Raw genomic sequence first — 27,226 nt, forward strand, 5'->3', positions numbered from 1 at the left:
CTTTTTGTTATATATTGAGGTAGTTTTGGTACCTTTCCATTTGTTATGAATGCCCTGAATGCTGGGTGCTCAGCCTGGGACACCGGCAGCCCGACCCTGGCTGCACACTCCAAGCCCTGCAGAAAATGTGTGTCTGCTCCATGACTGTGCTGCATTGCTGTCTGCTGCAGGATTGCCTGCTGCATTGCTGTCAGCCTGAGGGTACAAGGGCAGTGAAGAAGCACTAATATCAGTGCAGCATTGTGCCTGCCAGGTTTCCTGCAGCCCTTACAGCTGAGCACTCGAAACCTGACAGGCCCTGATCCATATTCAGTTTTAGTTGTTTATTTGCTGGGGGAAGGTGGGAGCTAAACTACTCTGATAGCTCTATGCATTTCAATCAAATCACAGACTTCAACACACTAAGTGGCTCCAAAAAGAGATTAATGGTGTTAGAGGACATGCAGTACTCTAACATCAAGGCTCCGGCAGGAATCAATCCCTTCTATGACAGACAGAAAACCTCCTTGTAAACAATCATGTTGAGATGCTGCTTGTGTTTGTGATGTTTTCTATGGTAATTCTGATCAGAAGCCATCTAATCTTTATTATTATTAGTTTTCAAAGAGCATTTCCAGTACCCTATAACTCAGAGACAACCCAGCTCCCAGTTTTGCTCTTTGTCCTCCATCCTTCTGTGAGGATGGGGATGGTGAGAGGTGTCCAGTCCCGCTCCTGACACAAGCAGACGCAACCTCTTAAAACACACAACATGATTTTTTTATTTGTTTAATCAGTTTACATTCCACAACTGACAATTTACTTATTTATTTTTTTAATTTTCCATGAACAAGTTGTTTAGTTATTTACCAGACAAGATTTTAACTGATGGAAATACAGTATTCTGTGCCAATCTGAACAAAACCAAAACCAAACCAAATCAAAACAAAAGGGAAATTGTAAGATGTAGCCAGTTGTTTGGCAAAGTCCTGTGATGCTTTCTGCAACTCTTGTCTTTCAAAGTTTATAGGGGTTTGTTCACTCTCCCTGCTAGTTCCCTGATCTCAACCCTGCCACTGAAATGTTCCTTCAGGGCCACAAACTGCAAACACTGATGCATGTACACAAACACCCGTGTGTCTGCAGATTAGCACCTTGGATTAACAGAACAAGAAAACTGGGGGTGTTTCATGTTTAAACAAATTCTGTTCACCTCTGCTGCGACAGATTACAGGAAGAAATGGAAAAGTACAATACACTTGATGTCACATTACTTGTGAAATTAGCCACCACACTCACATCTCACCAGAACAACCTAACAAAATAGTCAGTGGTTGTTGATGTATTGTTAGCACCGATGGTCACAGGAGCCACTTCACCTCTTAGAGCAGCACAGAGGTCCCAGCCTCACAGGACATGTCACTATTACTTCTGGCAACTGGATGTTACTACCCAAAAGTCCTAAAACTGTGTATGTTGGCTAAAAAAGTACTCCACTTGGCTGAGCAGCTGCATACACAGTTCAAACATCCTTTACAATGCCCAAATCATAATCAGAAATGGACATGCTTTTGGACTTCTCAAAATATGTTGAAGTTTCATATCTATTTCAGTGTAATTCCCAGTCTAGCAAAGCACTTAGGCATGTGCCTAGCTTTAAGCATGACAGTAGCATCCTTAATGGGAAAATTATGCTTGAAATTAGGCAAGTGCTTTGTGGGATCAAAGCTCTGTGGAAGTGCTCTGAAGAAATCAGGATCCTGAGTGTCCTAATCCCAGGTTTCACATTTACAGCCACCACAGATTTGAGTAAACCCAGCTACTGTCTGGGTTTTCAAAAGTGCTGAAAAGAGAAGGCTCCACCTTGCAGCTGGCAGAATTTGTGAGGGGGCTTCAAACCACTAAAGAGAAAGTCTTTCCCCAGGCTTTTGGCTTCCCATCTCCAAAATGGCTGTAATACCTATCTGCCTCAGACAGGTCTGATGGGACTCTCACTTGGAAAATTTTCTATAGAGAAAATATGCCAGATAAATGTGATGTATTGCTGCATTTCTCTGAATATGCCTGAGTGTTGTGGCATTCTAGGTCTTTCTTAATCCAGCTTTGATGTGTGTGTACTGCACTTATAGGAAACATAAACAGCTGGCCAAGATGTACCCACATGACAAATGTCCTGTACCAGTCATATTATTTCACTTGGGAATGTCCTAGGAAAGTGCTGACGTACTTCAATTTGCAGGCATTTAAGTGAATTATTATCCTAAGCCTCCCAAACTGTCAATTAGAAACAGTGATGACTGCAACTTTCATCATCATCAAAGGATGATTATGGGAATTGCTTCATTTCTTCTGAGCAAGGAAAAAAAAAATCATAGGGAAAAAATGAGAGAGTCAAGAAAGGGAAACCCTCCAAAAACTTTTGGCCAGCGTGGTAGCATGTGGTTGGGGCAGAAGAAATCCTGAAGAGCAAATATCTCCAGTGGAAGGTGGGGAGTCCAGCGTGCCTGGTTTCTCCCTGCCCCTTGCACCCAACGCTCGTGCCCCCCACACAGGAGTGCTCTGCACATCCACACACATTTCCCATGGGCACGAGTGGGAGAGCCAGAGTCAGACCCCCGTGCTGAACTGGCTGAGAGGTTCATGAGTAGCAGGGGAGCTTGCAGGGGAAGGTGACACTGGAGCCAAGAGCTCCACACATTATTTTACCTTACCAGGCATTGCTCTGTCCCATGGAGCCTGTGGCAGGGTCACAGGAGTGGTTATGGCTTTCATTCGGAGGTGAGATGGGTTTCTTTTGAAAGTGGAAAGTTATCCAACATTACCCAAGTGTATCAGGGGGTGAGAGGTCAGGCAGGCCCCTCCTGGCAAGCCACACCTTGGCAAAGTGAGCCCAGCATGGCTGGACAAGCATGAAAACAATGGGAAACAAAGACAAGCTGGTATGGAGTCACCCCTTAGAATCTCCTCCCACCCAATATTGTGCATTGGCTTTATCACCTCTTAAAAAGAGGTTTTGTTTGACACTAAAACTCTGAAAAAAACTGCAAAATCCTTGTGGGACACAGTGAGTCAACAGTTAAAGAGCAACCTTTGAGAGTCTCACATCCCAGTACCTTCCTCATCCCTCTCACAGAGAGGGAGGGCAGGAGAGTGAGGATGAGAGTTTAGGAGCATTCTCAAAAATCTTGCAGAAAATGGTGCTGCATCCTTAAATCTGATATATTCTCAAGTTCCTCCCCATTTCCAGAGTTCACTCTTAAAGCCTTTATTTCTTTTTCACAGACATCTCAAATAACAAAACAGTCACATATGCAAGAGCTGGTATGGAATGAAATTTAGAAAAAAATGTCTTTACAAGAAGCATGTCTGTATTCTCACACACAGGGAGGGAGAGGAAGAGAGGGAGACAGAGATCTATATCTTACTCCTCAAAAAAGGGAAAGGGGGAACAGGAGAAGAATGTCAGGATGATACACTACAGCTTGGGCAAGGTAGTACCATGCTAAAAAATAACATTTGATTCCTGGAACTCAGCTTTGTCTTCCACTTTCTAACTAAAGTCTTTCCTTAAGTACTAGTACACAGTATTCAGTCTTCATTTTACAGTTCCCTGCAGTCAGCTGAAGTCCCTCTTACCAAAACCTTTACAGTATTTTCAAAAATAAAGTTGTTCTGAGAGATGGGTGAAGATTGTCAAGTAACTGGCTTAAATTTAGCTGTAGAAACAAATAGTAGTGACCATACATTGGCACAAGATCCAAAGTTCACTTAGCCTTAGAGTTTTCAGAAATCAGTTTAATTTCCCCACTCCTCTGACTGTGTTTGTTTTATTCAGGTAATATATGGGACTATACAAGAGTTCCAAAGTTCTAATACTAGATTAAATTGCTGGTCCTTCTAGATAGACTCTCTACCAATATGCAGTTCCAAATTTTGTCTCTGAGAAACTCTCACCGTGAGATGGAGATGTATGTTCAGCCTTGTCAGAGCAGATTTCTGAATAATAGCCACAGTTCATCCTCTTGTTGAGTTCTCAGTTTGGTTTTTCTGAGGACAACTATAATCCCAACAATAAGGGATGAAATTGCAATCTCTTTAATCTCCATGTAAGCTGTTTGTAAAGCAGTTATTAACATTAAAAAAAAAAAAAAACAAAACTACCCAGACTGTATCTTGGAGGAGAATTTTTGATTATCAACACCAGCTAGATGACTTTTCCAGGCCAGTTTGGGGATAAAGCAAGAAAAGTAACCTTTGAACAGCTCAGCTGTTCAAATGTTTAGGATATAAATTCACTCTTTGAACTGCTTCAGCAATGCCCAGGACTGGCAGAGAAAGGTGAAGAGTTCAGACCAAAGACCTCTGACCTCCAGCACAGTGCTCTGTGCCTGGAGGCCACCACAAGGCACTCACCTCAAATGCTATTTCCAGGGGTTGGGACAAGCCCTATCCTTTGCAATCATGGTGCATTTTGGGAGGGGAAGGCTGTTGTGAACATCTCCTTTTGTTCCAACAAGCTTTCACAATGAAAACCTGTGTTTCACAGGCGAGCCCAGGCCACGCACCCAAAGCACACAGACATGGCTGATCTGCACTGCATGCTCTTCTGCACTGGGTACCTGATTCACCTCACCGGGATTTCTGCTCTTTTAAGACCTTGGGATCACCCAAGACAGGTGAGTGGTCATTGCATGAAGCCAGAAGGAGCTCCTAAAGCTTGGATGTCAGTGAGCAACAGTCTCTCTTCACTACCTGTACAAGAAGCCAAAGGAGATGAGCCCATTAACATCATGAACTCAGTTAAGTGTCTAAGGTTAATGGGGACAAAGGCAGTCAGAAAATCCTGGCTTTTTGGTGGCTCAGTGTCATCCACAAAGGTGCTCCTCCCAAATGTACATCTAAAGAGAACAGCATCTGTACAAAGGGCCTTCTGATAAAGGACAAGAGAATCAATTGAGAGAGCTAATGCTGAAGAGAAATTCTACCATTGCCTTTTCAGTCCATTCCTTTTCCTTAAAAAAAGCCCTTGAGACCCAGTCCTTTGACTGGATGTACGTGTGGATGTGCGTGCTGCTGACCTAAGTGTGGTACCCCTCCTCAACTGGTGCAATGGCAAAATGAGGATTTTCCTGGGAAATAGTACTTTTTAGTTTGTTTTGGTTTCAGTCTGAGATACATGAGGATTGTGAAAAAGAAACAGTCCTTTGCCTGAAATTCTGTACATCAACCTCAGGTTATTTCAGGCAACCATGAAGATATGGACATTTTTCATAAATTTACAAATATATATACAAATATACACATCTATACAAGTATATGTGTGTCAGCCTATGGGCAAGGTTTAGTAAGGATTTATTCCAGCCACACACAAGTATAATGGTTGTTGTTTTACAAAAAGAGATTGGTAGAAAGTTGGAGTGACTTTTCCAAGATCTGTGCAAAAGATCCTTAAGTGGACTGACATAGAAGTGCAGCCCCCATACCTAAGTCCCCTGATCACATATACACATAAATAGGACCCAGTCTTACATCTTCTAATGAAACAAATTTCTCCTTGATCCCCATGACCTGTAATCAAAGAGAATTTTACTTGAGAAAGTACTGAAAGTTCAAGCCCCTTTTAGATACAGTTTACAGTTTTGAAAGTTGTAAAGCCTGCCATACTAGGCCTCAAAATGCTTTAAAATAAAGTTACTGCACAAAAATACCTTCAAAAGTTCTTAAATATGCTTTTCTGTGTAAGTAGGGGAAATTTTGTCCTGCAAAAGATCAAACCACAAATACATAGATATAAACACTCTAAGTGATGGAAATTGCCAAGTAAAAATAGTAACAGTTTAAATTAGATATCTGTGATTGCTGTTGGTGCCCAGGAGTTATAAATAATTCAGTACACTCTAACTGAACAGTCTAAGGCTGCACTTTTGTTGTTCTGATTACTCAAACCTTTTTCTTATGATCTATATTGTTAATGAATAATTCTTTGTAAAAAAAAAATACAGCTTTATGCTCTACAGCCAGAAGAAAACTCTTCTTGAGATAAAACATCATGAGAGCTTAAGCAAATTAGGAGCTCATAAATTTAAAAAAATATGTAGGCACCCAAAGCATTTAGTTTTTTATTCACTGTCTGAAGAGGAATTAGATGCTGAAGCTGTTGAGTATAAAAGAAAGGAGAACAACTGTGCTGCATTTTGCTAGGTATTTTCTCTCTATTTAGGACACTTTTGCAGGTTCCTGGCATCCACATGATGTGGGATGTGCCCATGTGTGTTTAAGGAAAGAAGGAAGTGAGGGTGCCCATGTGTACACACCCTATGCAAGGAAACTTTGGAAGTCACTTTTTGCCACTGTGCAGGGGTGTTAATCACTGAAGGAAGAGCGTAAGTGTGCAGTCCTAGAAGGGACTGACAATTCCTGATGCTGAGGGTGACACTGGATTACCCTCACAGAATTCTACCAATTTTGAAGCAACTGCTGTTGGGTCTCCTTTTTTTCACTCTCCCACTTTCCCCTGGAGAAAACCTATCTGAGACTGATATTTTCATTGAAAGTCTTCCCTTCCTGAGCAAGGGAAGGACAATTGATCTGTGATTCTGGAGTGCTTTACTAGGGATGACCAGAATTTAATTTCCCTCTTGTGGCCTCTATGGAGGCAGTCATCCAGACTCTTTCTCAAGTTAAATCCTAAACTTGTGCAAGGCATACTGCAATTAAATTGACAGCACTGTATCAGGCTCCAGATCTGGCACCAGCAGCATTTGTTGTCAAAATGGTGCAGTCTATAATTATGGCTCTGAAGAAGGCTGTATGATTGGGGTGATAGTGGGGCATAAAGGATGGAAAGCTTAAGTTGAACTGGGGGATGGCAGGGAGGGAGGGGAGGTAGCATCTGATGACTTTCTAAAGCCAGAGATATCATGAGTGTGTAAGCACACATCTCATTTTCGGTGTTAACCGAGACAGCACTAAAATATTTTCTAAGGCACCTGAGCTTTCTATGAACCTCAACAGACTATGGAATAGTTGCATTATATTCCTGGCTGGAATACAGTGGACTATATGACTGGAAGCAGTGGACTACAAGTTTTGAGCTAAACCCTGTTTTTTGAGTTTTCGCCTTAGACTGGCAGAACCAAGATTTTATGGATCTAGCCTGGAGTTAGCAATCAAACTTTAGGCTTTTTTGAACTTTGGTTCCTCACCTTGGAAATTCATCTGTTGCTAATCTTTACGTGCTGTTGGTGTTTCATGCCCATTTTTAACTCTTTGTCTGTCATTGGTACCTGGCAATCACTCAGAGCTGTCTCAGTTTTTCACCTTGAGCCTTCCCTTGCTGGCTGGATGAGCACAGCGGTGTGGACCCTGAAGGAGTGGGAAACCTGGGGGCAAGAAAATGCACTGGTGGTTTGTGCAAATGTGCCTGAACACTCCTGTAGAACTTGTAGGCCAATGTAGAGACACACAGAAGAAGGAGCCCGAATAATGCATGTCTTTATTCAAGCTATACTTGGTAACATATTATTTTCCCTCCCTTTCGCTGCTGGCAGTTAGCGTGGCGCTCAAGAATTAAGGACAGATTACAGTGATTTTCTTCTGAGCTCTGCTTATCAGTGAGGCTCCAGGGATGAGCCTGATTTGGAGGTGCTGCACGGTGGGTAAATCTTCCAGGAATGCTTGGGAATCTGAGCTAGCCCCTGGACATCAATCCCCTCCTTCACCAACTTTGCTTTATTCACCATGCATTGAACTGCACAGCTAATGTGCCAGAGCCAAAAATGCTCCCAAATAACTTGCATCCACAGGAAAACAGAATACCTGCACTCTCACAATTCACTCCTGGGAGGATGAGGATCCTCTCTTTAGAGAACTCTGAGGATGCTTTTTTCCCCCTTTCATTTGTTATTGCAGCTGGAATAACATTTTAAGAAGTAATGACTATTTTTTCAAAAACAATATTTCAAAGAAATTTCTCTGGTCACTGGTGGTTTGTGATCCACTTGTGACTGTTCCTGGGGCAGAAGGAAAAAAAAACCCAACTAGAGAAAGAACTGGGAGGGACTGTACTGTTTTGATGAGGAAAGATCAGCTGTTTGTTTGCAGAGAGGAAGAAGGGATTGATGATATATACAGGCGGCTAATATGGGTCAGGAAATTTAAAACACAAACAGCTTCAGCCTGAAGAAGGAGATGTACTAAAGGGTACATAGGATACAGGACACATGTTCTCCTGCCACATGGTCCCTTCCCATGTACAGTGTCCCAGTAGGGACAGACAGCAGAACCCCTGCAGCTGACTCATTACAGTCACAGGGCAGCACAACGGAGTCACCACACACAAAACCTCAGCCTGCAGATTGCAGTGGGTGGGGCCAATTCATCCTTGCACCCCTAGGATGGGCCTTTTAGGATATCTGCACTCACTGCACTCCAATGGCTCTGTGAACTCTGGAGCAAAGAGTTGTGTGTCCCAGAAGGGCAAGGTGAAAGGCTACATGTGGGAAAGATCCTGCCAAGTATGGATCCTGCATTTCCACCTCATAGAAAGGGAGACCAAGAACACACTGGTTGCTCAGGCTGGGACAGAGTGTCACTTTATCTACAGGGGAAGGATGGGAAAAGAAGAGCGTGGGCTGGACTCTGCAGGAAGCTGAATGTCATCCAGGAAAGCACATTCTTGACTTTAGGCATATGAATAGTCAACCAAAGTTAAGGGGATTAGTCACATGCCCCAAGTAAAGCACATGCTTAGGAACTTGGCCAGAGCAGATCTGAGGGACAGGGTCAAGCCCCTTAATGCTGGGATCACTGATAACAGATTTCTAATTAGATGCTCTTCCAACTAAGAAACCACGCATAAAAAAGCTTCAATCTCTGCTCAGAAAGACACTTCAAAGCCTCCCCCAAAATGCAGAAACTCAGAGTAGCTGTGAGTGTGCTTCAGCTCAGGAGAGATGGAGACACTGACCATCCCAAATTTGCATGTGGATGTATTTTGGATCAGCCCTGCTCTAAAGACAAGTCTGAGCACACAGAAGGTGTGGTGGGGCTGTGCCCCCCTGTCCAGGGGGTGGAAGCACATGGGAATCCTCCCAGTTCTTTGAGAAGCACAGAGGGAAATTCACCATCTCCCAAAGGGGTTCTGCCCTTACTGAAAGCAATGATGAGAGCTGTGTTTGGACAAATGGTCCTTTTGGGGATCCAGCTGGAGATTAAGGTGACATGATCACCTGCTGCTTCAGACATTCCCATAGCTTTTAAGATGCTTCATAGCCACACAGGCCTTACACACCCTATGCTAGAGTAAGTGGAAAAGCACAGAACTGGCCCCAAGATTCAGAATCAACACTTTCCTGTTGTAAATAAAAAGAACCATAACCCTCTTCCACCACTGCCACACACAGACAGACACACAGGCTTATATACAGCTTGTAAACCAACACCATCAGGGAATACTTCATCAAGGCAAAACTGGTTTTATGCCAGCTGCAGAAAAAAAGGAAACCTTTGAAAATCCATCAAACAGCAAAAATACTTTCATTTAAAAAAAAATCTTACTGCTATACTTCTTTCAAAACTGTATCTGTAGAATACACCCTGTGAACCCTCATGGACCACACAAGGATACATCATCACAGGAGCTGCTGTACTGCTCTGCCTGCCACAGGGCCTGATGGTAGATTCCAGACAGGTACCTCTGTGACTCTGGTTTACCTGTGTCACTCCAGATATCTATATTTACACAAAACACCTTTCCTATCACATTCAGCACTGCAGAGGAGGAAGAAAGTTTGCATTCAAAGCTGTTTGAATTAAACAGCTGTAATTTTCCTAATAATTTCTTACCAAGAAGTTGTTCTTTTTTTCCAAAATTTTTCAAGCTTTGAAGAAAGGAACAATTTTATAGGTCTTTTTTGGTTTCCAGTTATTGGTTTTCTGCATTCAGCTTTCATTTAGCTCTCCAAGGCTGTTTTTGTTTTAAATTTCCTTCTTCTGTTCAATGGCAATTCATCAACCTCCTTACCAAGTAGGCACTTGCACAGTCAAATGACTTCAAAACTTTTTCAAAACCACTCTATTTGAAAACCTTCCCAGAAAAAAAAATAAATAAACCAATCTTTAAAAACGAAGCTTCTTCAAAAGGCTTGTATTTTCAACTTGAATAAATAAGTAATTTCTCTGGTCACATCTAATGGAAAATGAAATTGTGAAACTTCAGTTGACACGGATGGCACTTCAGTGGAAACACACTGACTTAGCAGCTGGCATTGGCATGTTTGGGGAAACTGTAGACAACAGAAAACAAAAGCTAGGTGGCTGAGCAAGAATGGAAGAAACTCAAATCTACTCTACTCCAACACCCCCTCTAGAAACTTCATTTCTTTGAGCATTGTTAATACATGTGTAAGAATTATTTGTTAGCTGGATATTTTTAAACCAAGCAATACTCTTTCTTGCCAGCTGTGTAAATGCCATGACCTGGAAATTATCACCTGCATTTCTGTGCAGCAGGCACAGGCTCCTTCTCCTAGTGAGATATTTTAGATGGAGAAGACGACTTCTTATTGACTAATGAGGACTGATATCATGCAGCTATCATGTAAGAAAGGATTGCTGGTACTATCCCTGAATTAAGAGTTGGATTGGTTTTGGGGAGACATTTTTTTCTTTGTCCTGTCTCCCTTTGCCTGCATATTTACCAGTGGTGACCTCACTCTTACACATGGCAATTCAGTCATCCTTCTTCAGAGTCCCTTTGGCTACACCCTTGGCCCCTCTTCCCCACCTTCCCCTCAGCCACTGGTACTCTGCAAGGACCCAGTGTCCTCACAGCTTTTCTTCCTCTAATGGCATTCACCCACCTCTCCAAACTTAGCTGTTCCTTTAGCTCTTCTGGGACCTATGACCTGAACAATGGGAAGAGCAGAGGGAAGGAAAAAGGAGACAATAGGAAGAGGAGTAGCAGGAAAAAGAGAAAGACCAGAAAAAGAGAGAAAGTTCCATTTGCAGGTTCACAGTTACATCATACAATGCTTAAGCTCATGGGAAATGGATCTGTGTTCTCTGCATCTGACCCTTTCACATCCATCTGTACACAGTTCTCCCAGATGGAGAGAGGAGATGTCCAGCGAACCGGGGCAGTTTCCAAAGACAAGATGTGGGAAGGTCTTATTTGGCATACATGAACACAATGAGAGGCATCTCTTACTTCTCTTCTACAGAAATGAGCTCCCTTTTCCTCCTCCATAATGGCTTTTGCCCAGTTGTCTCAAACGTCCAAACTGGAAACTTGATGAAATCCCATTCCAGCAAATGCCTGGGAAGAACAGCTACCAGGCCTCCCCCCAACCTCCCTTCTCCTTGGTCAGTCTTCCCCTGGATCCACCATCCTGAACTTTCAGAAGCTCCATGAAGAAACCAAAACAACGTGCTGATATCCACCAGAGGAGAAGCGCTGTCTCAGACCTGATGGTGCCGTGGCGGTGCCTCAGTCTTGGGCCACAAACACAGCATGGATGGCTTAGTGGACAATCACACTGCAAGGTTTTAAATTTTTCTTTTTTGTTTAAAAAAAAAAAAAAATTAAAGTAAGAGGGAAGAAAAAGTAATACACACATGTATCACAGCATTTTCAAAAGGCCTTCTGCTGCGTTTGCATTAGCAGTTCAGCCTCAGTTGTAAGCCTGGATGTAAGGCAGCTGGAAGATTAAAACCGCATTGTTGGAAAGTCCGCTGAGATGTTCTCTTGGAGATTTTTATTGTTTTCTGGTTCTATTTTCTTAGATATTTATTATTATTATTATTTATTATTATTATTTTCACTTGTTGGCTTCTCTCTAGAGTTTGGCAGGCAAAGAGAAAATGCTTTTCTACTTTTCATCACACATTCTGTCCATTTTGTTTCTTCATTTTAAGGAGGGAAAAAAACCCAACAAAACCCCAAAACCAATGACACGACAGGCTTCTGTAATTTTGTTTTAAGAAAGAAAAAGGACGTGGGTGGGTTTCTCATAATGGCCTTGAGGAGGTACGTTGTTGAAGTGGCTCAAATGCTTCATTTGTTCCTTTGCTTGCTGTTAGCATTTTCCCTTCTGGCTGCAATGGACACGCTTTTTATGTCATCCCCCCAACGCCTCTGCCCCCACCATGTCCTGTACAGATTCTGGTTCCAGATTCCCCACATGGATCCCCTGTTCCCCCTCCCAAATGGCAGTAGGTAGGTGCAACTGTAGGTTCATTTGACCTCTAAGGTATGATGCTGAAGTTAAGAGTTGGATGGAAGAGCCATGTGAGAGAAAAGCTTTCCCATCACTGTGAGAAACAATGAAGCAACACAGAGTCCCGTGGAGATGTGAGTGCTGCGTTGGACTCAACTCTACCTTGGCACTGGCGTTAATTTGAGATTTTATATATAGTTATAATTATATATACATATATATGCATGTATAGGCATACATAGGCATATATATATATATATATACATCTGTGTGTGTGTGTATTCGTTCACTATTCGTTTTAGCACACTGTCCCATTCTCAGGTCTAGATTTGGGGCAGTTGGTCCTGGGGACAGGTTGGACAGAAGGGGCCAGAGTGCAGAAGAAGCCAGAGATGAGAGTGAGGCCCAGGCCCCCCCACGCACAGAACATGGACCAGCCGTAGCCATGGCTGATGTCGTCGGGGAGTCCGTACAGGTACCGCGGGTAGCGGGACAGCTCAAAGTTGATTCCAGCCACGCACGTGCACAGTGAAATGATGCAGAAGGTTCCTGGAGGAAAGAGGGGAGGGGAGAAGGAGGGAGGGAAAAAAAAACAAACAAAGAGAAGTTAGAAAAGTGATAGAGATACCCCTTTCCAAGCTGCCCGAGAGAAGCTGGTGGTGCAAGTGGTAAGGAAGTGCCTGAGGGAAGATGTTGGTGTGGAGTGGCTCAGTCTGGAGGCTCCATGGGGAAAGAACTGAGTGCCACCAGAGCCTTGAGCATTGATCTGCTGCTGAGCAGAGCTGTATGGAGAAACTTCAACTTTTTTTCATTATGTGTACTCCCTTGGGAACCAGAATGCTGCATGGAATGACTGATTTTTCTGAAACTTTGCTTTAGACAAATACAGAATGAATAATTTTGTTTTGACATTTTTTGGTAGGGAAAATAACCTTGATTTTTTTGTTTCCTCCTTTTCAGTGATAGACTTTATATAATGCTACAATATATTTGACATATTCTGGCTCTGTTGATATGCACATTTGAACTTATGTGGGAGATTTTCTTCATGATTTTCTTATATCAAAACATAGAATTTTTCATTGTACAATCTCCTTTTAAATATGACTTAAAAAAATGTTTAAATCCTTCACAAAACTCAGATTGTGCTCTCTGCATGACTCCATCTAGATGCCCTCTGCCATGTTGCTAAAATCTTCAAAATATGCTGTTCTTGTTTTCCATCTCTGCAGCAATATTTAATTTCTTATTTCTTCCTGACAACACAGGACAAACTTCATAACTGTGTCAGGTGATGTTATGGAAAGACACGCATATCAGATGAAGCTGAACCTTATCCCACCCAGATGAGTCCAATTTTGATCTTTGGCCTCCAGCTTCATCAAAGCTAAACTCTGAGCTCCTGAAATGTCACAATTGCCACCCACACACCAAATAATGAAGAGGTACGAGAGGTAACGACTCAAGCCAGCATGAAGTCGGCACTTCATTTTTCCTCTCTAATTCCTCCCTTTGTGGGCCTCTCTGAATGCCTGGAGAGCCCTGGGCACAGAAGGCAGCCTGCAGGACTGGTGCTACAGGACACACATGGTCAGTGCTGTGTGTCCTCCCTCTGCTCATGCATGGATCAGAAATGTGTGACGTGTGCTGCACTGCACATCCTGTACCTGTTCACTTACAGCTGCTGGGGAGGAATCTCTTCTTCCTGTTCCCATCCCTAAAGCAGCACAACCTTCCAAAGCAGTCACAGTCAGCCTAGTTTCATGGAAAGATCCTGGTTTCCTTGCTTCCTTCTACTCCTTTCTGCCCCTGGTTCTGCTTCTTTTCTGCAACACTTTTGATGTTGTTTCTCCGCTACTTTGATCTTTTTAGTTGCAGTTGTATTGAATAAATGAATGTGACACTATTTGGTGAATTCACATGGAATTTGGTTCAGAAACTGGGAGCATTTGCAGGAACATACACACATCACCAAAATGTGTGGACTTTCCACTACACCCACCTCCTTTACTTAGTAGGAACATCACATAGGCATCGATACAGGCAGATCTCTATCATGAACCTGCTGTGACATCACTGTCATGGTTCTCCTTCTGTTCCCTCTTCTGCTCACTGCTGTGTCTGTATCTCCTTTCTCCACTGTATTTTGGAATGTCACTTGCAGATAGTCTCTGCTGTAAAGGTCAGATGCTCCCCTAATGCCATCTACAGCTGCCAGATGTCCCAGGATATTCCTGAATACTCATTTTTTGGGAGTGCCACTGGGTACCAGTGAGCTGCTGCAGGAGGTACTATGCCTATTTCATTCAAAACAGCCTCCCACCAGCACCCATCAGTCTGCAATCAGTGATCTGGATTCTTGCAAAAGCCTCATGAGATCCCAGGCTCTGGAGCTGTCTTTGAAGATGTTCTATACTACTTCAAAGCACAGAGTAGGATAAAAGGGGAGATCTCCCTCCCACAATTCATTAGTAAAAATCAGGTTTTTTGATTAGAAACTATATGTTCTTTCCATGTTTTACTATGTTACTTAGGTTATTCAATAATGTGAAGAAGTTTGACAAGAATGCGGTTGTTCCCTGTGTTCTATGTCAGAATGACTGGCACATTGTGGGATCAGGGAAAAAAATGAAGCACTGTGCTCTGAATTGAGCTCTGTGGCTCATTTCTAATGGTTGTGGTTAGAAAATGACAAGGAAAGCCTTTCTTTGCTAGTAAGAACATGGTAATTTCAGCTCTCTCAAAATACAAGATTCTAAGAGAGGTGGGTGGGAAAAATCTGCGTGGCCAGACTGAAGCTGCATTTGCTAAGTACAAAAGGGAAGGAAATAACTTTGGATTTCAAATACTCCCTGTGCTTTCAGGCTTTGTCTTGGCTGTTTTGATCACAAGCTCTTCAATGCAATGAATGTTGCTTACTCTTTGTATTTGAACAGTGCCCAATATATTGGCACTCCACCTTGCTGAGGATATTCTGCCCCTTAACAAAGGAACAACAAAGAAGAGCAAGTAACAACACTAGAGAACTAAGCAAATCACAAACATGAGACTTCTCTAAAAAAGCTTTTTCCCTTTCTGGAGAATGTGCTAACCCATGATGACAAATAATGACTGCCATGTACAATGTCACAGAGTGCAGGGTACAATCCTCAGCCTGTCATTGCCATGTGCTTCTGCAGGGTACAAGACAGAGTTATCTGTCTCTCTAGCACTGCTCATTGCAGACACAAAAAAATGCCATTCTATGCCTCCTAGAAAAATCTTTATGGCTGTTTTATGAGTCCTAGATATTGCTTGTGTTCAGCCAAGCAAGGAAGTTCCCACCTATGGTTGGTCTGGCTTCTCACCAGGAAGGCTACTGATGAAAACTGAGTAAGGTTCCTACCTCATAACAAAAAAAGAACATCCTTGCAAATTCCACAATTGTTGGCTATTGTAGTGAAAGAGTAATGGATAAAAGGGATGCAGAACCTGATCTTACCTCTGGAAATGAAACCTCTGCTAGTCCAGGTAAGACATGAGCTGAGGTGGCAGGAGGAGGGAGGTTGTGGCTCCTGCCCATAACACTCTGCACTACAGGCAGAGGCTGCAGGACTGCAGGAAGTCATGAACATTTCCAACCCTATGAGCATTTTTCTCCCGAGAAATCAAACTGAAATCTTATGCAGCTTCCTCTCAAGGTTTTGCTGTCAGTGAGGTATCCCCCTACATGTGCACTAATGCCCCAGATTCCCTAGAAACTGCATTGATACAAACTTTAATTTCTTTGTGAAAAACACTCCCCATAGCTGGTCCAAGCAGATGACCAGACCTGAAGGCTGGTGGTCCAGCCATGCCCTGATGCACAAAATGTGAATGACAGGTGGCAATAAGAGCTCTCTGGTACAGGAGCTGCACAGGGAGATAAAGGCCATCTCCTCCAGCAGCTGGGGGGAGCAGAACTTGCAAAGTTCTTTGTGCTGGGATTTACACATTATCCTCCTAAGTGTAACCTAATGAACGAGACAAGGCAACAGTGGGATTTCTGACAGGTAATTCACATGTCACTGCAAAATGCTTCAGTCAGGTGAGAGATGAAATTTCATGTGAAGCTGTGTCTGTGCCACAGAAGCTGCTGTTTGACATGTAGTCAAACCTCCATCCTGACTCCCTGGACTCCCTGTCAGGTAGCCTCCTTTCATCTTGGTCTGGTTCTGACAGTGCCTGTCCTGCTAATGGGCTGATGATCATCAGTGGTTTGAGAATCTGAACTATTAAATACTTCTTGGTGATCTTGTGCTTGTCTTTCTTATATGTCCCTTTCATTTCAATTAGAAGGTTTTTTAGGACAGAGATGAACTTATTTGTTATATATGTATATAAGTTTGGGGTCCTACCATTCTTGCTGAAGAGGGATGGCAGGGAAAGGTAATATCAGTGTTGGTCAAAGCTTAATACCATGTGGATTATGAGTCAGAGCCTTTTGCTGTAGCTGTTTTCAAGCATGATTACATCAAGCAGTGCCATGGGCCTCTGCTGCAAGGAATTAATTTTTTCTTTTTTGTAAATGTCCCTTTCTTTCCAATCAGCCCAGCTGTGGGTCTGCAATGTCTCTACAGTTTTTAAATCTCACCTCCAGGGGAGACCAAAACCGCTTGTGAGTGAACTGATTTAAACACAAACAGGCTCAAATCATCCATAGCAAATCTGTTTGAATTTTCCCTGATGCTAGTATCCCCTTGAGCCATGTCAGAAGCCACGTCCTTCACCCACAGACCTGGCTGGACTTCCAGAGTAATAGAGCTTGAGGGATTTCCCAGGGTCTGCGGTGTTTTGTGACAAGACCTGGTGCCTTTCCTAGATGCACTGCAGATGAAGGGGAACGTCTGTGGTTCTAGGGCACAAACAGACCCTGCTGGTGGGAGCTTCATCTAAACATCCTCGTCCTTATTATTTGGGATGAGGTGTCTGACTGGAACCTGAAGGAGACACCACAAATTTGAAGTCATGGGAAATCCAAAAAACCAGTAATTAAAATGATCAGGGCACCAAGTCCATCTCTGAGACCTTCCTCTTACATATAATTTGTCTCATGATTTGGAAATCACTTCCTTCTCAGCTGACAGAATGATCATTCCCTCCCTTACCCCCCCAACAGATAGAAATGACTCACAAACTGTGCTGTCAGATGTACAAAGTAAACAACCCCAAAAACTGTTTCTTCTTGCCTTCTGTTATTTTTTAAAACACATAAAAATGTCAAGTATTACTTATAAATTAGTAGATAAAAAGAGAACAGCAAAGGTATGGATTTTAAGATGTCCTTAGAAACCATGGAGTTTTCAAATAAATGTAAATCTCTGCCTTTTAAAGTATTTCTAGTAGCTTCTTGTGGCCACTAATGTCTTTGAAAGGAGAGCTGTTTACTTAATTATCATCACTTTCTTTTATTACAGGGCTATGGGAGAAAAAAAATCTCACAAGTGAAACATTATCTTTACTTTCTCTCTGCCCTACTAGCTTTTACTATTTTCAAGGTACATCAAACAAACAAATAAAATTACGTCTGATCCTGAAGTGGAGTGTGCAGCGTTAACTATTTAAATTATATCCCAGTCATATGAAATTATTAAAGAATACAGCAAATTCCCTCCCAGCACAGTGATGACAAAAGCCTTTTGGAGGGAGGGAGCAGCTTTGCAGTAAACTCCTTCTGTGCATGGATTAAACGCCTCAGCAGCATGCAGTTCTTGAGAACACTTTATTGGTCTGTGCATACACGCTTAGAATATAAATTATTGCTTAATTATGTACTGTTCCAGCAGCAGCAGCAGCTTGCAGCATCACTGATAGGCTGCAGAAGAGCGAAGGGTTTACTGGAAAATTGCCCTTATGAAAAAAGCAGAGATGGAATGATAAATCTGACTGGGTGATGGAGATTTAGTGCAGTGTCCTTGTGAGATTACATCCCCACCTGGGTTGGGACATAATGCATTTTTATCTTATTCCATGGACCTTAGATAAACTGCAGGGTCTGTTGTGATACTGCATTATAACCACTCTGAGAATGTGGTTTGCATTTGGCCTTTGTCCTCCTGCCTCACAAGGTGCCAGAGGTGCCCAGTGCACACCACAGCTGTGAGCCTGCCCAAGCTGTGATGCCTTATGGCACCAGAGGATTATGTGTCCTCAGCCACAACCCCAAATGCTTAGTGCTTAAGCTTGTGTAAATCAGCATTTCATATACAGGAGCAATGTTACAGCAGCTGAGGGCTGAACTCCAGTTTGCTCTGCTGACATAAGTGTCAGTCCATATTTCACACTGCAGATTTGCTCATGGTGACATCTCCATGTCCCTGGGGGCATGGGCTGCACAGGGAGTGGGTGGCCATGCTGTGCACAGCCACAGTCTGTGCACTACAGCGATGAGCAAGCACTCTCTGAAGCTGTGAGCTGGCATGGGAGGCAGAAGTAACACTGCTTAGCTAAAGGCACAATGGTTTGATGGACTAGGGAGAGAAGAAAGCTTTCAGATCAGAGACTGAGTGAATAAACTGAGTACTTCAGCAATGGTGATTCCTATGACCCAACCAAAATAACCTAGCAATAATAAAGTGGGTTGATTACAGCCATTAAGCAAACATAATGGGTCGTGAACTTGCAGCCACAACACAGGAGACAGTAAAAATTGTGCCACTTGTAGTACTGTGGCATGATTCTGAGTTTTAGTGGAGCAGAAAGGAAAGGACCTCAGTGTCAAAATGAAGAAAAAAATCTAATCCAAAATTAGAAAAATTATCCCATCCATGTGCTGGCAAACACCATACTTGGCAACATACAGAGGCTTCTGGCAGGTTCTTTCATCTGCTGCAGTGTGGAGCTCACAGCATGACCCAGGCAGAGGCCAAAAGATTAAACAGAAGGAGGCACTGGAGGTCTGAACAAACTCAAGTGACACCATCACACCTCAGAATTACCTCAGATGATGACACAGAAGTTTAGTATCCAGTTATACCTCAGGCAGGTGCTTCCCACCCTAGGCATTTGTCAGAGCTGAAGGGAAATTTGTGGAGTCAGGTTGGGTTTGCCTTGTCACAGGACATGTTCTGTAGCATGAGGAACCTGTGCTCCCCATCACATCTGTTTTTTTAGTGATGAAGTGATTACACCTCTAAGTACGTAAGACTGTTTTCTTCCAGTCAAAAAAATTGGACATCTCTCAGAAGAAGCCTCAGAGGATTAATGTAATCTTTCTTTAGTAGGAAATCCTAAATTGCTGAAAAGTCTACTGATAGATGTTCTTCAGGACAAGTGAGACTGGAGAACAGGTACAGCACAAGGAAATTCAATGCAGCCTTCCTCCATATTGCCTGCTGTGTGCCACCATAAATACTTCCAGAGGGAATACTTTCAGGTCTAAAAGGATAGTTAGTCACACGCCTTTTTAATCCTTTTGTTTGCTGAAAGCAGCACTAAAAAAGCCATTGGGAGTTTGGGGTGATGGTGGCAGCTGCCTGATTAGAATATTTCTCCCTTTAGGTGCTGGAGAAAAGCCTATCAATTCATTTTTGTCAAGTGACCAAAGGACTCTTCGCTTCTACCACTTTCAGGATCTTTACTGCAAAAGACTCTGGTCTCTATTGCTGGTTCCCTGAGTTGACCCATTAGGAACAGTAAAATCTTTTCTATACGCGCTGATACAGTTACTGAGATAGAATAGTCAGAAATCAAAATAAGATGCAATTTTGTCTGGTCAACAAGAACCACTTAGTGCAGGACACCCCTATGAAGTTTACATAATCCACATAAATGCTTGCAGGCAACCAACTAGACTGATCCTGTACAGCCCTAAAGGATCATGCTGAAATCTCCTTTCCTGTTGCAGAGGAAATACCTGCTCATTCTCTGTAGCCCACACAGGGACATTGCCATGACTGATCTCTGTATGCCCTGGAAGAGCCAGGTTGGGCAGAAACGAGGCACTACACATTTATAGTTTTTTCCAAGTCCAGTTGCTTTTTAAAATGCAGTTTCCAGTGTCCAGTTGGACTCTGTCCAGGCAGATTCGACCAAGCGAGTGTGGCAGTGATTTGCCCAAGGGGAATGTTGTTTTCTAAGCTGACAACCTGAGAAGCCAAGAAAGTGAATCTAAACCTTGCTTCAGCCTCTGCATTTAACAAACAAAAAGATCTTCCACACACAGAAATCTCCTCCCCATTCCCTCTGTAAGGTTTTCTTTCTGTCTAGCAAATCATGCCAGTGTTAATCTTCCTTCTGTTGCATGAGCAATTTTTTCCTCTTTTACGCCAGGCATGCGAACAACTCGGCAAAATTTCCTTTTAAGAATACCAACAATAAATGCCAGTTTTGTTTTCATTGTCTTTGGTATATCTTGCCATTGGAATTCAGAAGCCAGCAACAGATCAAAGACCTAGTGACATTACTGAAGGATATGGGACAACCACTGAATTTTAAAACACACAGAACTTGTTTTCCAGGGCTGTGGGTGGGAAAGTCTTTTGTATTTCTACAGAACCTGTCTCCTCTGCTTTATTTCCACTTTTTTAACCTTCTGTCAGCCCCATAAAGACTTACTGACATCCCTGAGAAGCAACTTGATGGCATGCCCTTCATGGGTTACGCTAAGTTGTCTGTTTTGGTAACTCTAGAAGGTACTGATGCTTCTGCCAGTACCTCCCATCCTGGTGAGGGAGAAATTACAAATCAGTATAGCTGACTTAAAATGAGCACACAGAGGAGTATGAACAGTTCTTCTTGATGAAAAGCCAGACAGAGCTGACTCCTTAATTTACTGCACACCAAGTTCAGGGAGACAGATTTGAGCTAGGATAGAAAAACAATGAGTTTAGAGGTGTGCATACACTGCTTGCCCTGTCTTTTGCTCCAGACTATTAGATCTCTGCACCTCATTAAAGAAGCTTTTTCTCTTTTTCTCCTAAGTGTCAGTGCCCTCCCATGATCAGGTACAATGCTGGTGGATATGTGTTGGTATTTCTTCCCCCACAGCCTGCAAGTGCACATCTAGGAGCATCAGAAATAAGCCACAGGAAAAAAAACCAACCCACAACACATTTGAAGGTTGGCTTTGAAGTCAGCTGATAATGTTTCCATGGAGATCAAATGCTATGGAGTTGACAATGAATTCTCTTGTTGAGCCTTTCCTTCCAGGGGGAAAAAAGCCCCAAAGAACAATACTTCTAAATTATTACACTCTGCAGTACAGTTGTGTGATTGACTTGCAAAAAACACATCTATATCCCACCCTGTTTTCTTAAGGTGATGTTAACTCTTAGGTCTCAACATTTCAATGCCAGGTGGGCCAGTATTCACCTAGATAATCAGATATATTCCCAAGGTACTGAAAAAAATAGCATATAGTGAAAATAATATTCTATGAGACAAAATATATAACTCTGCATTTGAACTTATGCTGCAAACGGGAGTTATGATTCCCCTTGAGGAATATTATAACATGAAATTATAAAAGAATATTTCAGTTGCTGATATGCAGTGACACACAGATGTCTGTATTGTGAAAGTGGGTGATCTTTCCTATTTCTAGAGAGTCTCCTATTTCCTTTTCAAAATCAGTGCCAGCATAAATAAATAAATGCAAAATGTGTTGTAGGTGCACCAGAGAGCAGTACTAGAAGTGAAGATGTAACACAGACCCCCACTTCTGCCTTTTAAGCTGAGAAACTTCTTTCTAGCTGGGAAATGCTTAACAGGCCATCTTGGCATTATATTAACCCCAAAAGATGGCAAAGGGGATAGATGTCTGCCTGGCTGATTTCCTAAATATTTATTTTTGGAGTGAAAATAGGAAATTAGATAGCATTCAAAAGGCAAGTGATAACAGTTGCTAAAGGTTGATAATAAATGGCTCACTGGTCTGGATGAAGGAGCACTTCCAGTCCTACTCCACATCAGGACGTGTATGTGCAGTGAACTGTATCCATACAGAAATGTCTGGACATGCATCTATCGTTATCCTAGTTTTGAAAGACATAAAGAAAGAAAAGTCACATTTCAGACTCCAGAAACCTGGCTAAAATGAGACCAAGGAACATGACCTTCAACCAGGTCTATGAGGGACACCACAGGGAGAGGTGTTCTAAAGGAATCATAGAATTGCTTCGATTGGAGAAGATCTCTAGGGTCATTAAGTCCAACTGTTTCCCAGCACCGCCAGATCCACCACTGAACCACATTCCTAAGTGCCCCATCCACACATCTCTTGAATGCCTCCAGGGATGGTGACCCCTCGTCTGGGCAGCCTGTTCCAATGCTTGACCATCCTTTTGGTGCAGAGGATTTTCCTGTTATCCAATCTAAAGCTTCCCTGGTACGATTTGAGGCCATTTCCTCTTGTTGTATGATTTGTTAATTGGAGAAGAGACCAACCCCTTCATAGCTACAATTTCCTGTCAGACAGTTGTAAAAAGGAATAAAGTCTCCCCTGAACCTGCTTTTCTCCACAGTTAAGAACCCCAATTTCCTTGTCCACTCCCCATAAAGAGGGACAAATCCTGATGAAAAAGAACATTTTTAGAAACAGGTTGAGTCTTATTTACTGAATATGAATGCTCTTGACCTTGTCACATTCCTGATGGGCACAAAGCCTGTGTGACTGCTCTGAGCTCTGCTTCTACTTACAGGTCCAAAAAGACCCTCACCAGCTCCTTTTCTGCCTTCCACAACACCCTTGTCTTGTGTGTGAGGGTTTTAAACAATCAAGAGCCTTTGAGAGGTTTAAACATTTAAAGCCTATTAATGCTGTACATTAACTCCAGCTTGTTCCAGTTTCAAGCCTTAAATCACTTCAGAGCATAATGCAAAATTTAACCAAAAGCACAAGCAGGAGTCAGAGTGTTCACGTGTGTGGTGGGGGAGGCATGGCAGAGGGGGAATCATTTTGATGTGCTGAGGTGGTCTCAAAGACTTTCATAACCCATTTATGGTATCTCTGTATACAAATCAGCCTTTGTCTCCATCTGGAGGTCAATCCACATAAATAAGTTCTCACAGTGGTCTATAGAGAGTCTTGCCTATTTTTAAGCTCCTCTGCAGTCATCATTAATTTATTTACTTATTCCCAGAAGAATAAAGCATGATTGGTATCTCATTTTTTTCCAGTCTTCCATCTTTTTTTGAATTATAAATACTCCTCAAAGTGGCCAAAGGTTTTATGCCTTTGTGAAAACTGTCTTCAGCTTCACGGTTCACATCCCAGTAACTTACTGTGGATCCTGGTTTTTCTTCTAAAGATCACATGCTGCTGTTTAAGATCTGTCTGCATACACATGTGTGTTTACACTTGCCTTTCCATAGGGAAAAAATAATTGATGTAAACTTTCTAAAACCATTCCCTTTTTTTTGGAAGAAGCACAAGAAACTGACCTTTCAAAGAATAATGTTGCATGATCACAGGAAATACCTTCCATATTCAGTGTTGTGATCGATCATGTCACCACAAGTAAACATTTTGAAGAATGGGTAGAGACCTTGATTATTAATGAAAAATAGAAATCCTAGGTGCCCTGTAGGACCTGTCATATTTTCCAAGGAATTCCAAAGAATGGTTCTTACTTTCTCCTTTTGTTTATCTTTCTCTTTGCTTCCTCTTGGCAGCTACTATGAAGGTACTTCATAACTGCCTAGGAGATGTCAGTCACAGAGCTTTTGCCTCACACTTGCTGCATTAAATTGCTCCATTTTTGTTAAATTATTCAGCAGTGGAATGATTATTTTGAGACAGCAGGACCACAGTTGTATAGAATAAACACTCTCATTTTCTACCGTTACGTGCTATTTTCAAAGTACAGTGAGTTAAATTTGAGACTCAAATGACTCAACAACTGGTAAGGATCCATGGCTGCAAACACACAGATGCCTCTGCTGTCATCTCCTCACATATGCACAGCTCAGGGGGAGGAAGCACAGCACAGAGGCTCTTGGGCTTGGAAGACAAGGCTGGGCCATGAGAAGTGACCCAATCTGAATGGCCAGTCCATCCTCTGGCTGTGAGTCTAATTGTCTGGGGTTACAATACAGGATGTGATAAAAGGTATCTATTCTATCACCACCTGTTGAGGGTGGGGGCAGTGATCCTTATCTTTGTGGGAGATATTCTGCTAATGGGCCATCCATTGAAACCAGGCAGGGCATTGTTCTTTATCTTTTCACAACCCATCCTTCCTCCAGCCAGTCATTTTCTGCTCATGGCCATTGAGTCCCACTGTGGGACTGATAAAATTACTGCATCCCATTGGAGGTTGCTCCAGCCAGGGGGAAGAGCCCAACATTTCTCACCAAGATAAAAACAGAGGTTTTGGGACACTAAGGGAGCCCCTTTCTCCACTGGACTCCAGAGGAAAACCGGATTTCTCCACATCACCACTGGACCTTTAGAGGGAAACTGCACCTTGTACAGGAGCACTGCTCCAACTGAATCACATCTGTCACTGCAGGAGGATGCAGCCACCATTTAATGGGACTGCTACCAACACCCTGCCTGACGGGGTGTCAGGTTGTACTCTGACTTTGTCAGGGCTTGGGGTTTGTTTCTTTGTAGTACTGTATTTCTATTTTAATTTCCCTAGAAAAGAACTGTTATTCCTAATTCCCATATCTTTGCCTGAAAGCCCCTTGATTTCAAAATTATAATAATTTGGAGGGAGGGGTTTTACATTCTCCATTTCAAAGAGAAGTTCCTGCCTTTCTCAGCAGACACCTGTCTTCCAAACTAGGACAATAATAAAGCATTTTGTTGCCTCACCCCGGACTGAGGAAATAAATATTTTGGAAGTATTTCTGAGAAGGCTGGAAATTACTTATTAAAAGTTATTTCTCCCTAGTTTAAAACTGAAAAAAACCCCACACTTATAACATACATAAGTGGGTTTTTCTTTATTTCTCTATTAAACATTCTCTCTTGCATGTCTGAAATAGAGCATTACATTATGCCAACACACCTGCATAACTTAATTTTTTATTCCCTCTCACACATCTTTCCTGCCTGCTTATCTATACTGCAGCAGCCAGAATTGGAAAGAATAAGTGATCACCTCTGCTGTAGGAAAGATCTGAAGCTTTTCTAACCCTGACCTAGGTCCTCTGAGTATGGACATGCTACAAAGAATAATGTCTCTGCAGCACTCTTAGAGGGGGTCAGAAGAAACCCAAATCAGTGGCAAAAGTGGAATTGGCAAATGGCACTTGGAACCCTCAGACTGGCAGATCATCACTGGCAAGGAGGGAGGAGGAGAGGATGAAAGAAATTCCCAATGTTTTTGAAATGTTTGGAACAAAAAATCGGGCCAGAAGAACTCCATACTACTACATTTACAGCATGACTTCCAGGCCTTTCAGCACCAGTAGAAAAGGAAGTTTCAGACTCCCAAGCAAAGCTCCAAGCCCGGTACCTCATGCAAAAATATCACTAGGCAAAGACAAGAAATGAGCTGCTATATGAGATCATTTTATTACAGATCTACATGGTGAAGCTAAATCACATATGAGGGCATTTAACAGCTGGAATAATTTCCAAATAGACTAATTAGAGACTGAATTATTAATGGTAAAATTTCTAATTGGCTCAAAATAAGGCTACAGCAAGAAACTCACTTGACTTTGCAAAGAATAATGAATATTTGCAAGGCTAGTAAAATTACATGCTTCTCTGAGGAAATTGTTAGTAAATAGAGAAAAAACCCTAAAGTCATCCTCAAGTGTATGTCACAAGACAAAACTGGCAGAAACCTGATAAGAGTGAAGAGAACAGGTAAAACAGTAAACAAGTGCAGAGATGATTTATTGCATTCATTTGCAGTAAATTTGGAACAAAATAAGACAACGCAAAAGTCTCTCCCTGAAGGGCTGCCTTGTTAGGCATGAAGTAAAACCCCTAACTATTTCACTGAAATGTGTTCTCAGTACAAATTACAGACTTACAAAAGGAAAATACATGGATGTGCAGCTGAAGGACAGAGCTCTGATAAGGATGATAAAACATCCTTCTTTGTCAGTCTTTTAATACATTTACAAAGGCAAGTGATGTAGCTTTGGCCAGGGATAATTGTGTGCTGAAACGAGTACCAGAACATGATATTGGAAGTGCCATTTTGTATTTCCAGCTGGGACAACAGACAGCAGTGCAGCAGGGAGGTGCACAAGGCAGGGAGGGGGAGGATGAAATCACTGCCAAAACTCTGCACCATGCCACCAGGAGGCAGCCACCCCACCTTCCCAACAGCAGGCACTGATGAGGAGAAAAAGGGCTTTAAAGCATTTAGGTAGGAAGTCAGCCCTGCCCTCAAATTAGAAATAATGCAAGCCACATGATATTTCAAAACAGCTGATTGAAACCAGCTGACCTGGGAAAAACATCAGGCTATGAGAGATTGTCTTTGAAAGACGATTTTATAAAGGAAGCACAGTAACAGAAAATTGAGGTTGGGTTTGCATGACTGCAAGCCAGCAGGATCTGAGATACTGAAACAAGAAAATCCTATGGGTGAATGTGCTGGAGAGCAGTTAGAAAAACCTAGGGTTAGATGGATCAACTTGTTCACTGATCATGATACAGGAAATATTCACAAACAACTTGATGGAGAATTGAAAGAAGGGATTCCTGGAGAATTTGCCTTGGTAGAATTACCAGTTTGCCAATTTGTAGCATCTCAGCTCTTTGGAGCTGGAACTAAAACTGACATTTGACCTTGGCAATATTGGCTAAATTAGCTGTTGAGAGAGTGAAGACACCAAGCAAAAGAATTGACAGGTTTACCATGATAATAAACCCAAACAAGTCAAGGATTTTAATGCGTTCAAAAGAACTGCTTAAAGCTAGAAAATGTGAGCACCACTTCCTGGGAACTGGTGAGGTGGCCACATCTAGACTTGAAAAAGCAAAGGCATAGTTTTGGTGCAAATAAATTTGCTTTGATCAAAACACAATGTATAAAATATGCCACGTGCTTTTCCTCAAGTAGATGTTTAACTGAATTCCTGTTAAACTAAGTACTTCA

General features: G+C 42.3%; 1 protein-coding gene across 1 annotated transcript in view; it reads right to left on the bottom strand.

The window, feature by feature from the left end:
• Nucleotides 1-735: 735 nt before the first annotated feature.
• Nucleotides 736-27,226, bottom strand: part of TMEM178B (transmembrane protein 178B) — a 217,044-nt gene continuing 190,553 nt past the window's right edge. The window contains exon 4 of the mRNA XM_033057334.2: nt 736-12,746. Within this exon, the coding sequence (XP_032913225.1) occupies nt 12,496-12,746 (251 nt within the window). The 3' untranslated portion in view covers nt 736-12,495. The remainder of the gene's footprint in view (nt 12,747-27,226) is intronic.

The sequence above is a fragment of the Catharus ustulatus genome, chromosome 4 (assembly GCF_009819885.2).
Source record: "Catharus ustulatus isolate bCatUst1 chromosome 4, bCatUst1.pri.v2, whole genome shotgun sequence".
Taxonomy (NCBI): domain Eukaryota; kingdom Metazoa; phylum Chordata; class Aves; order Passeriformes; family Turdidae; genus Catharus; species Catharus ustulatus.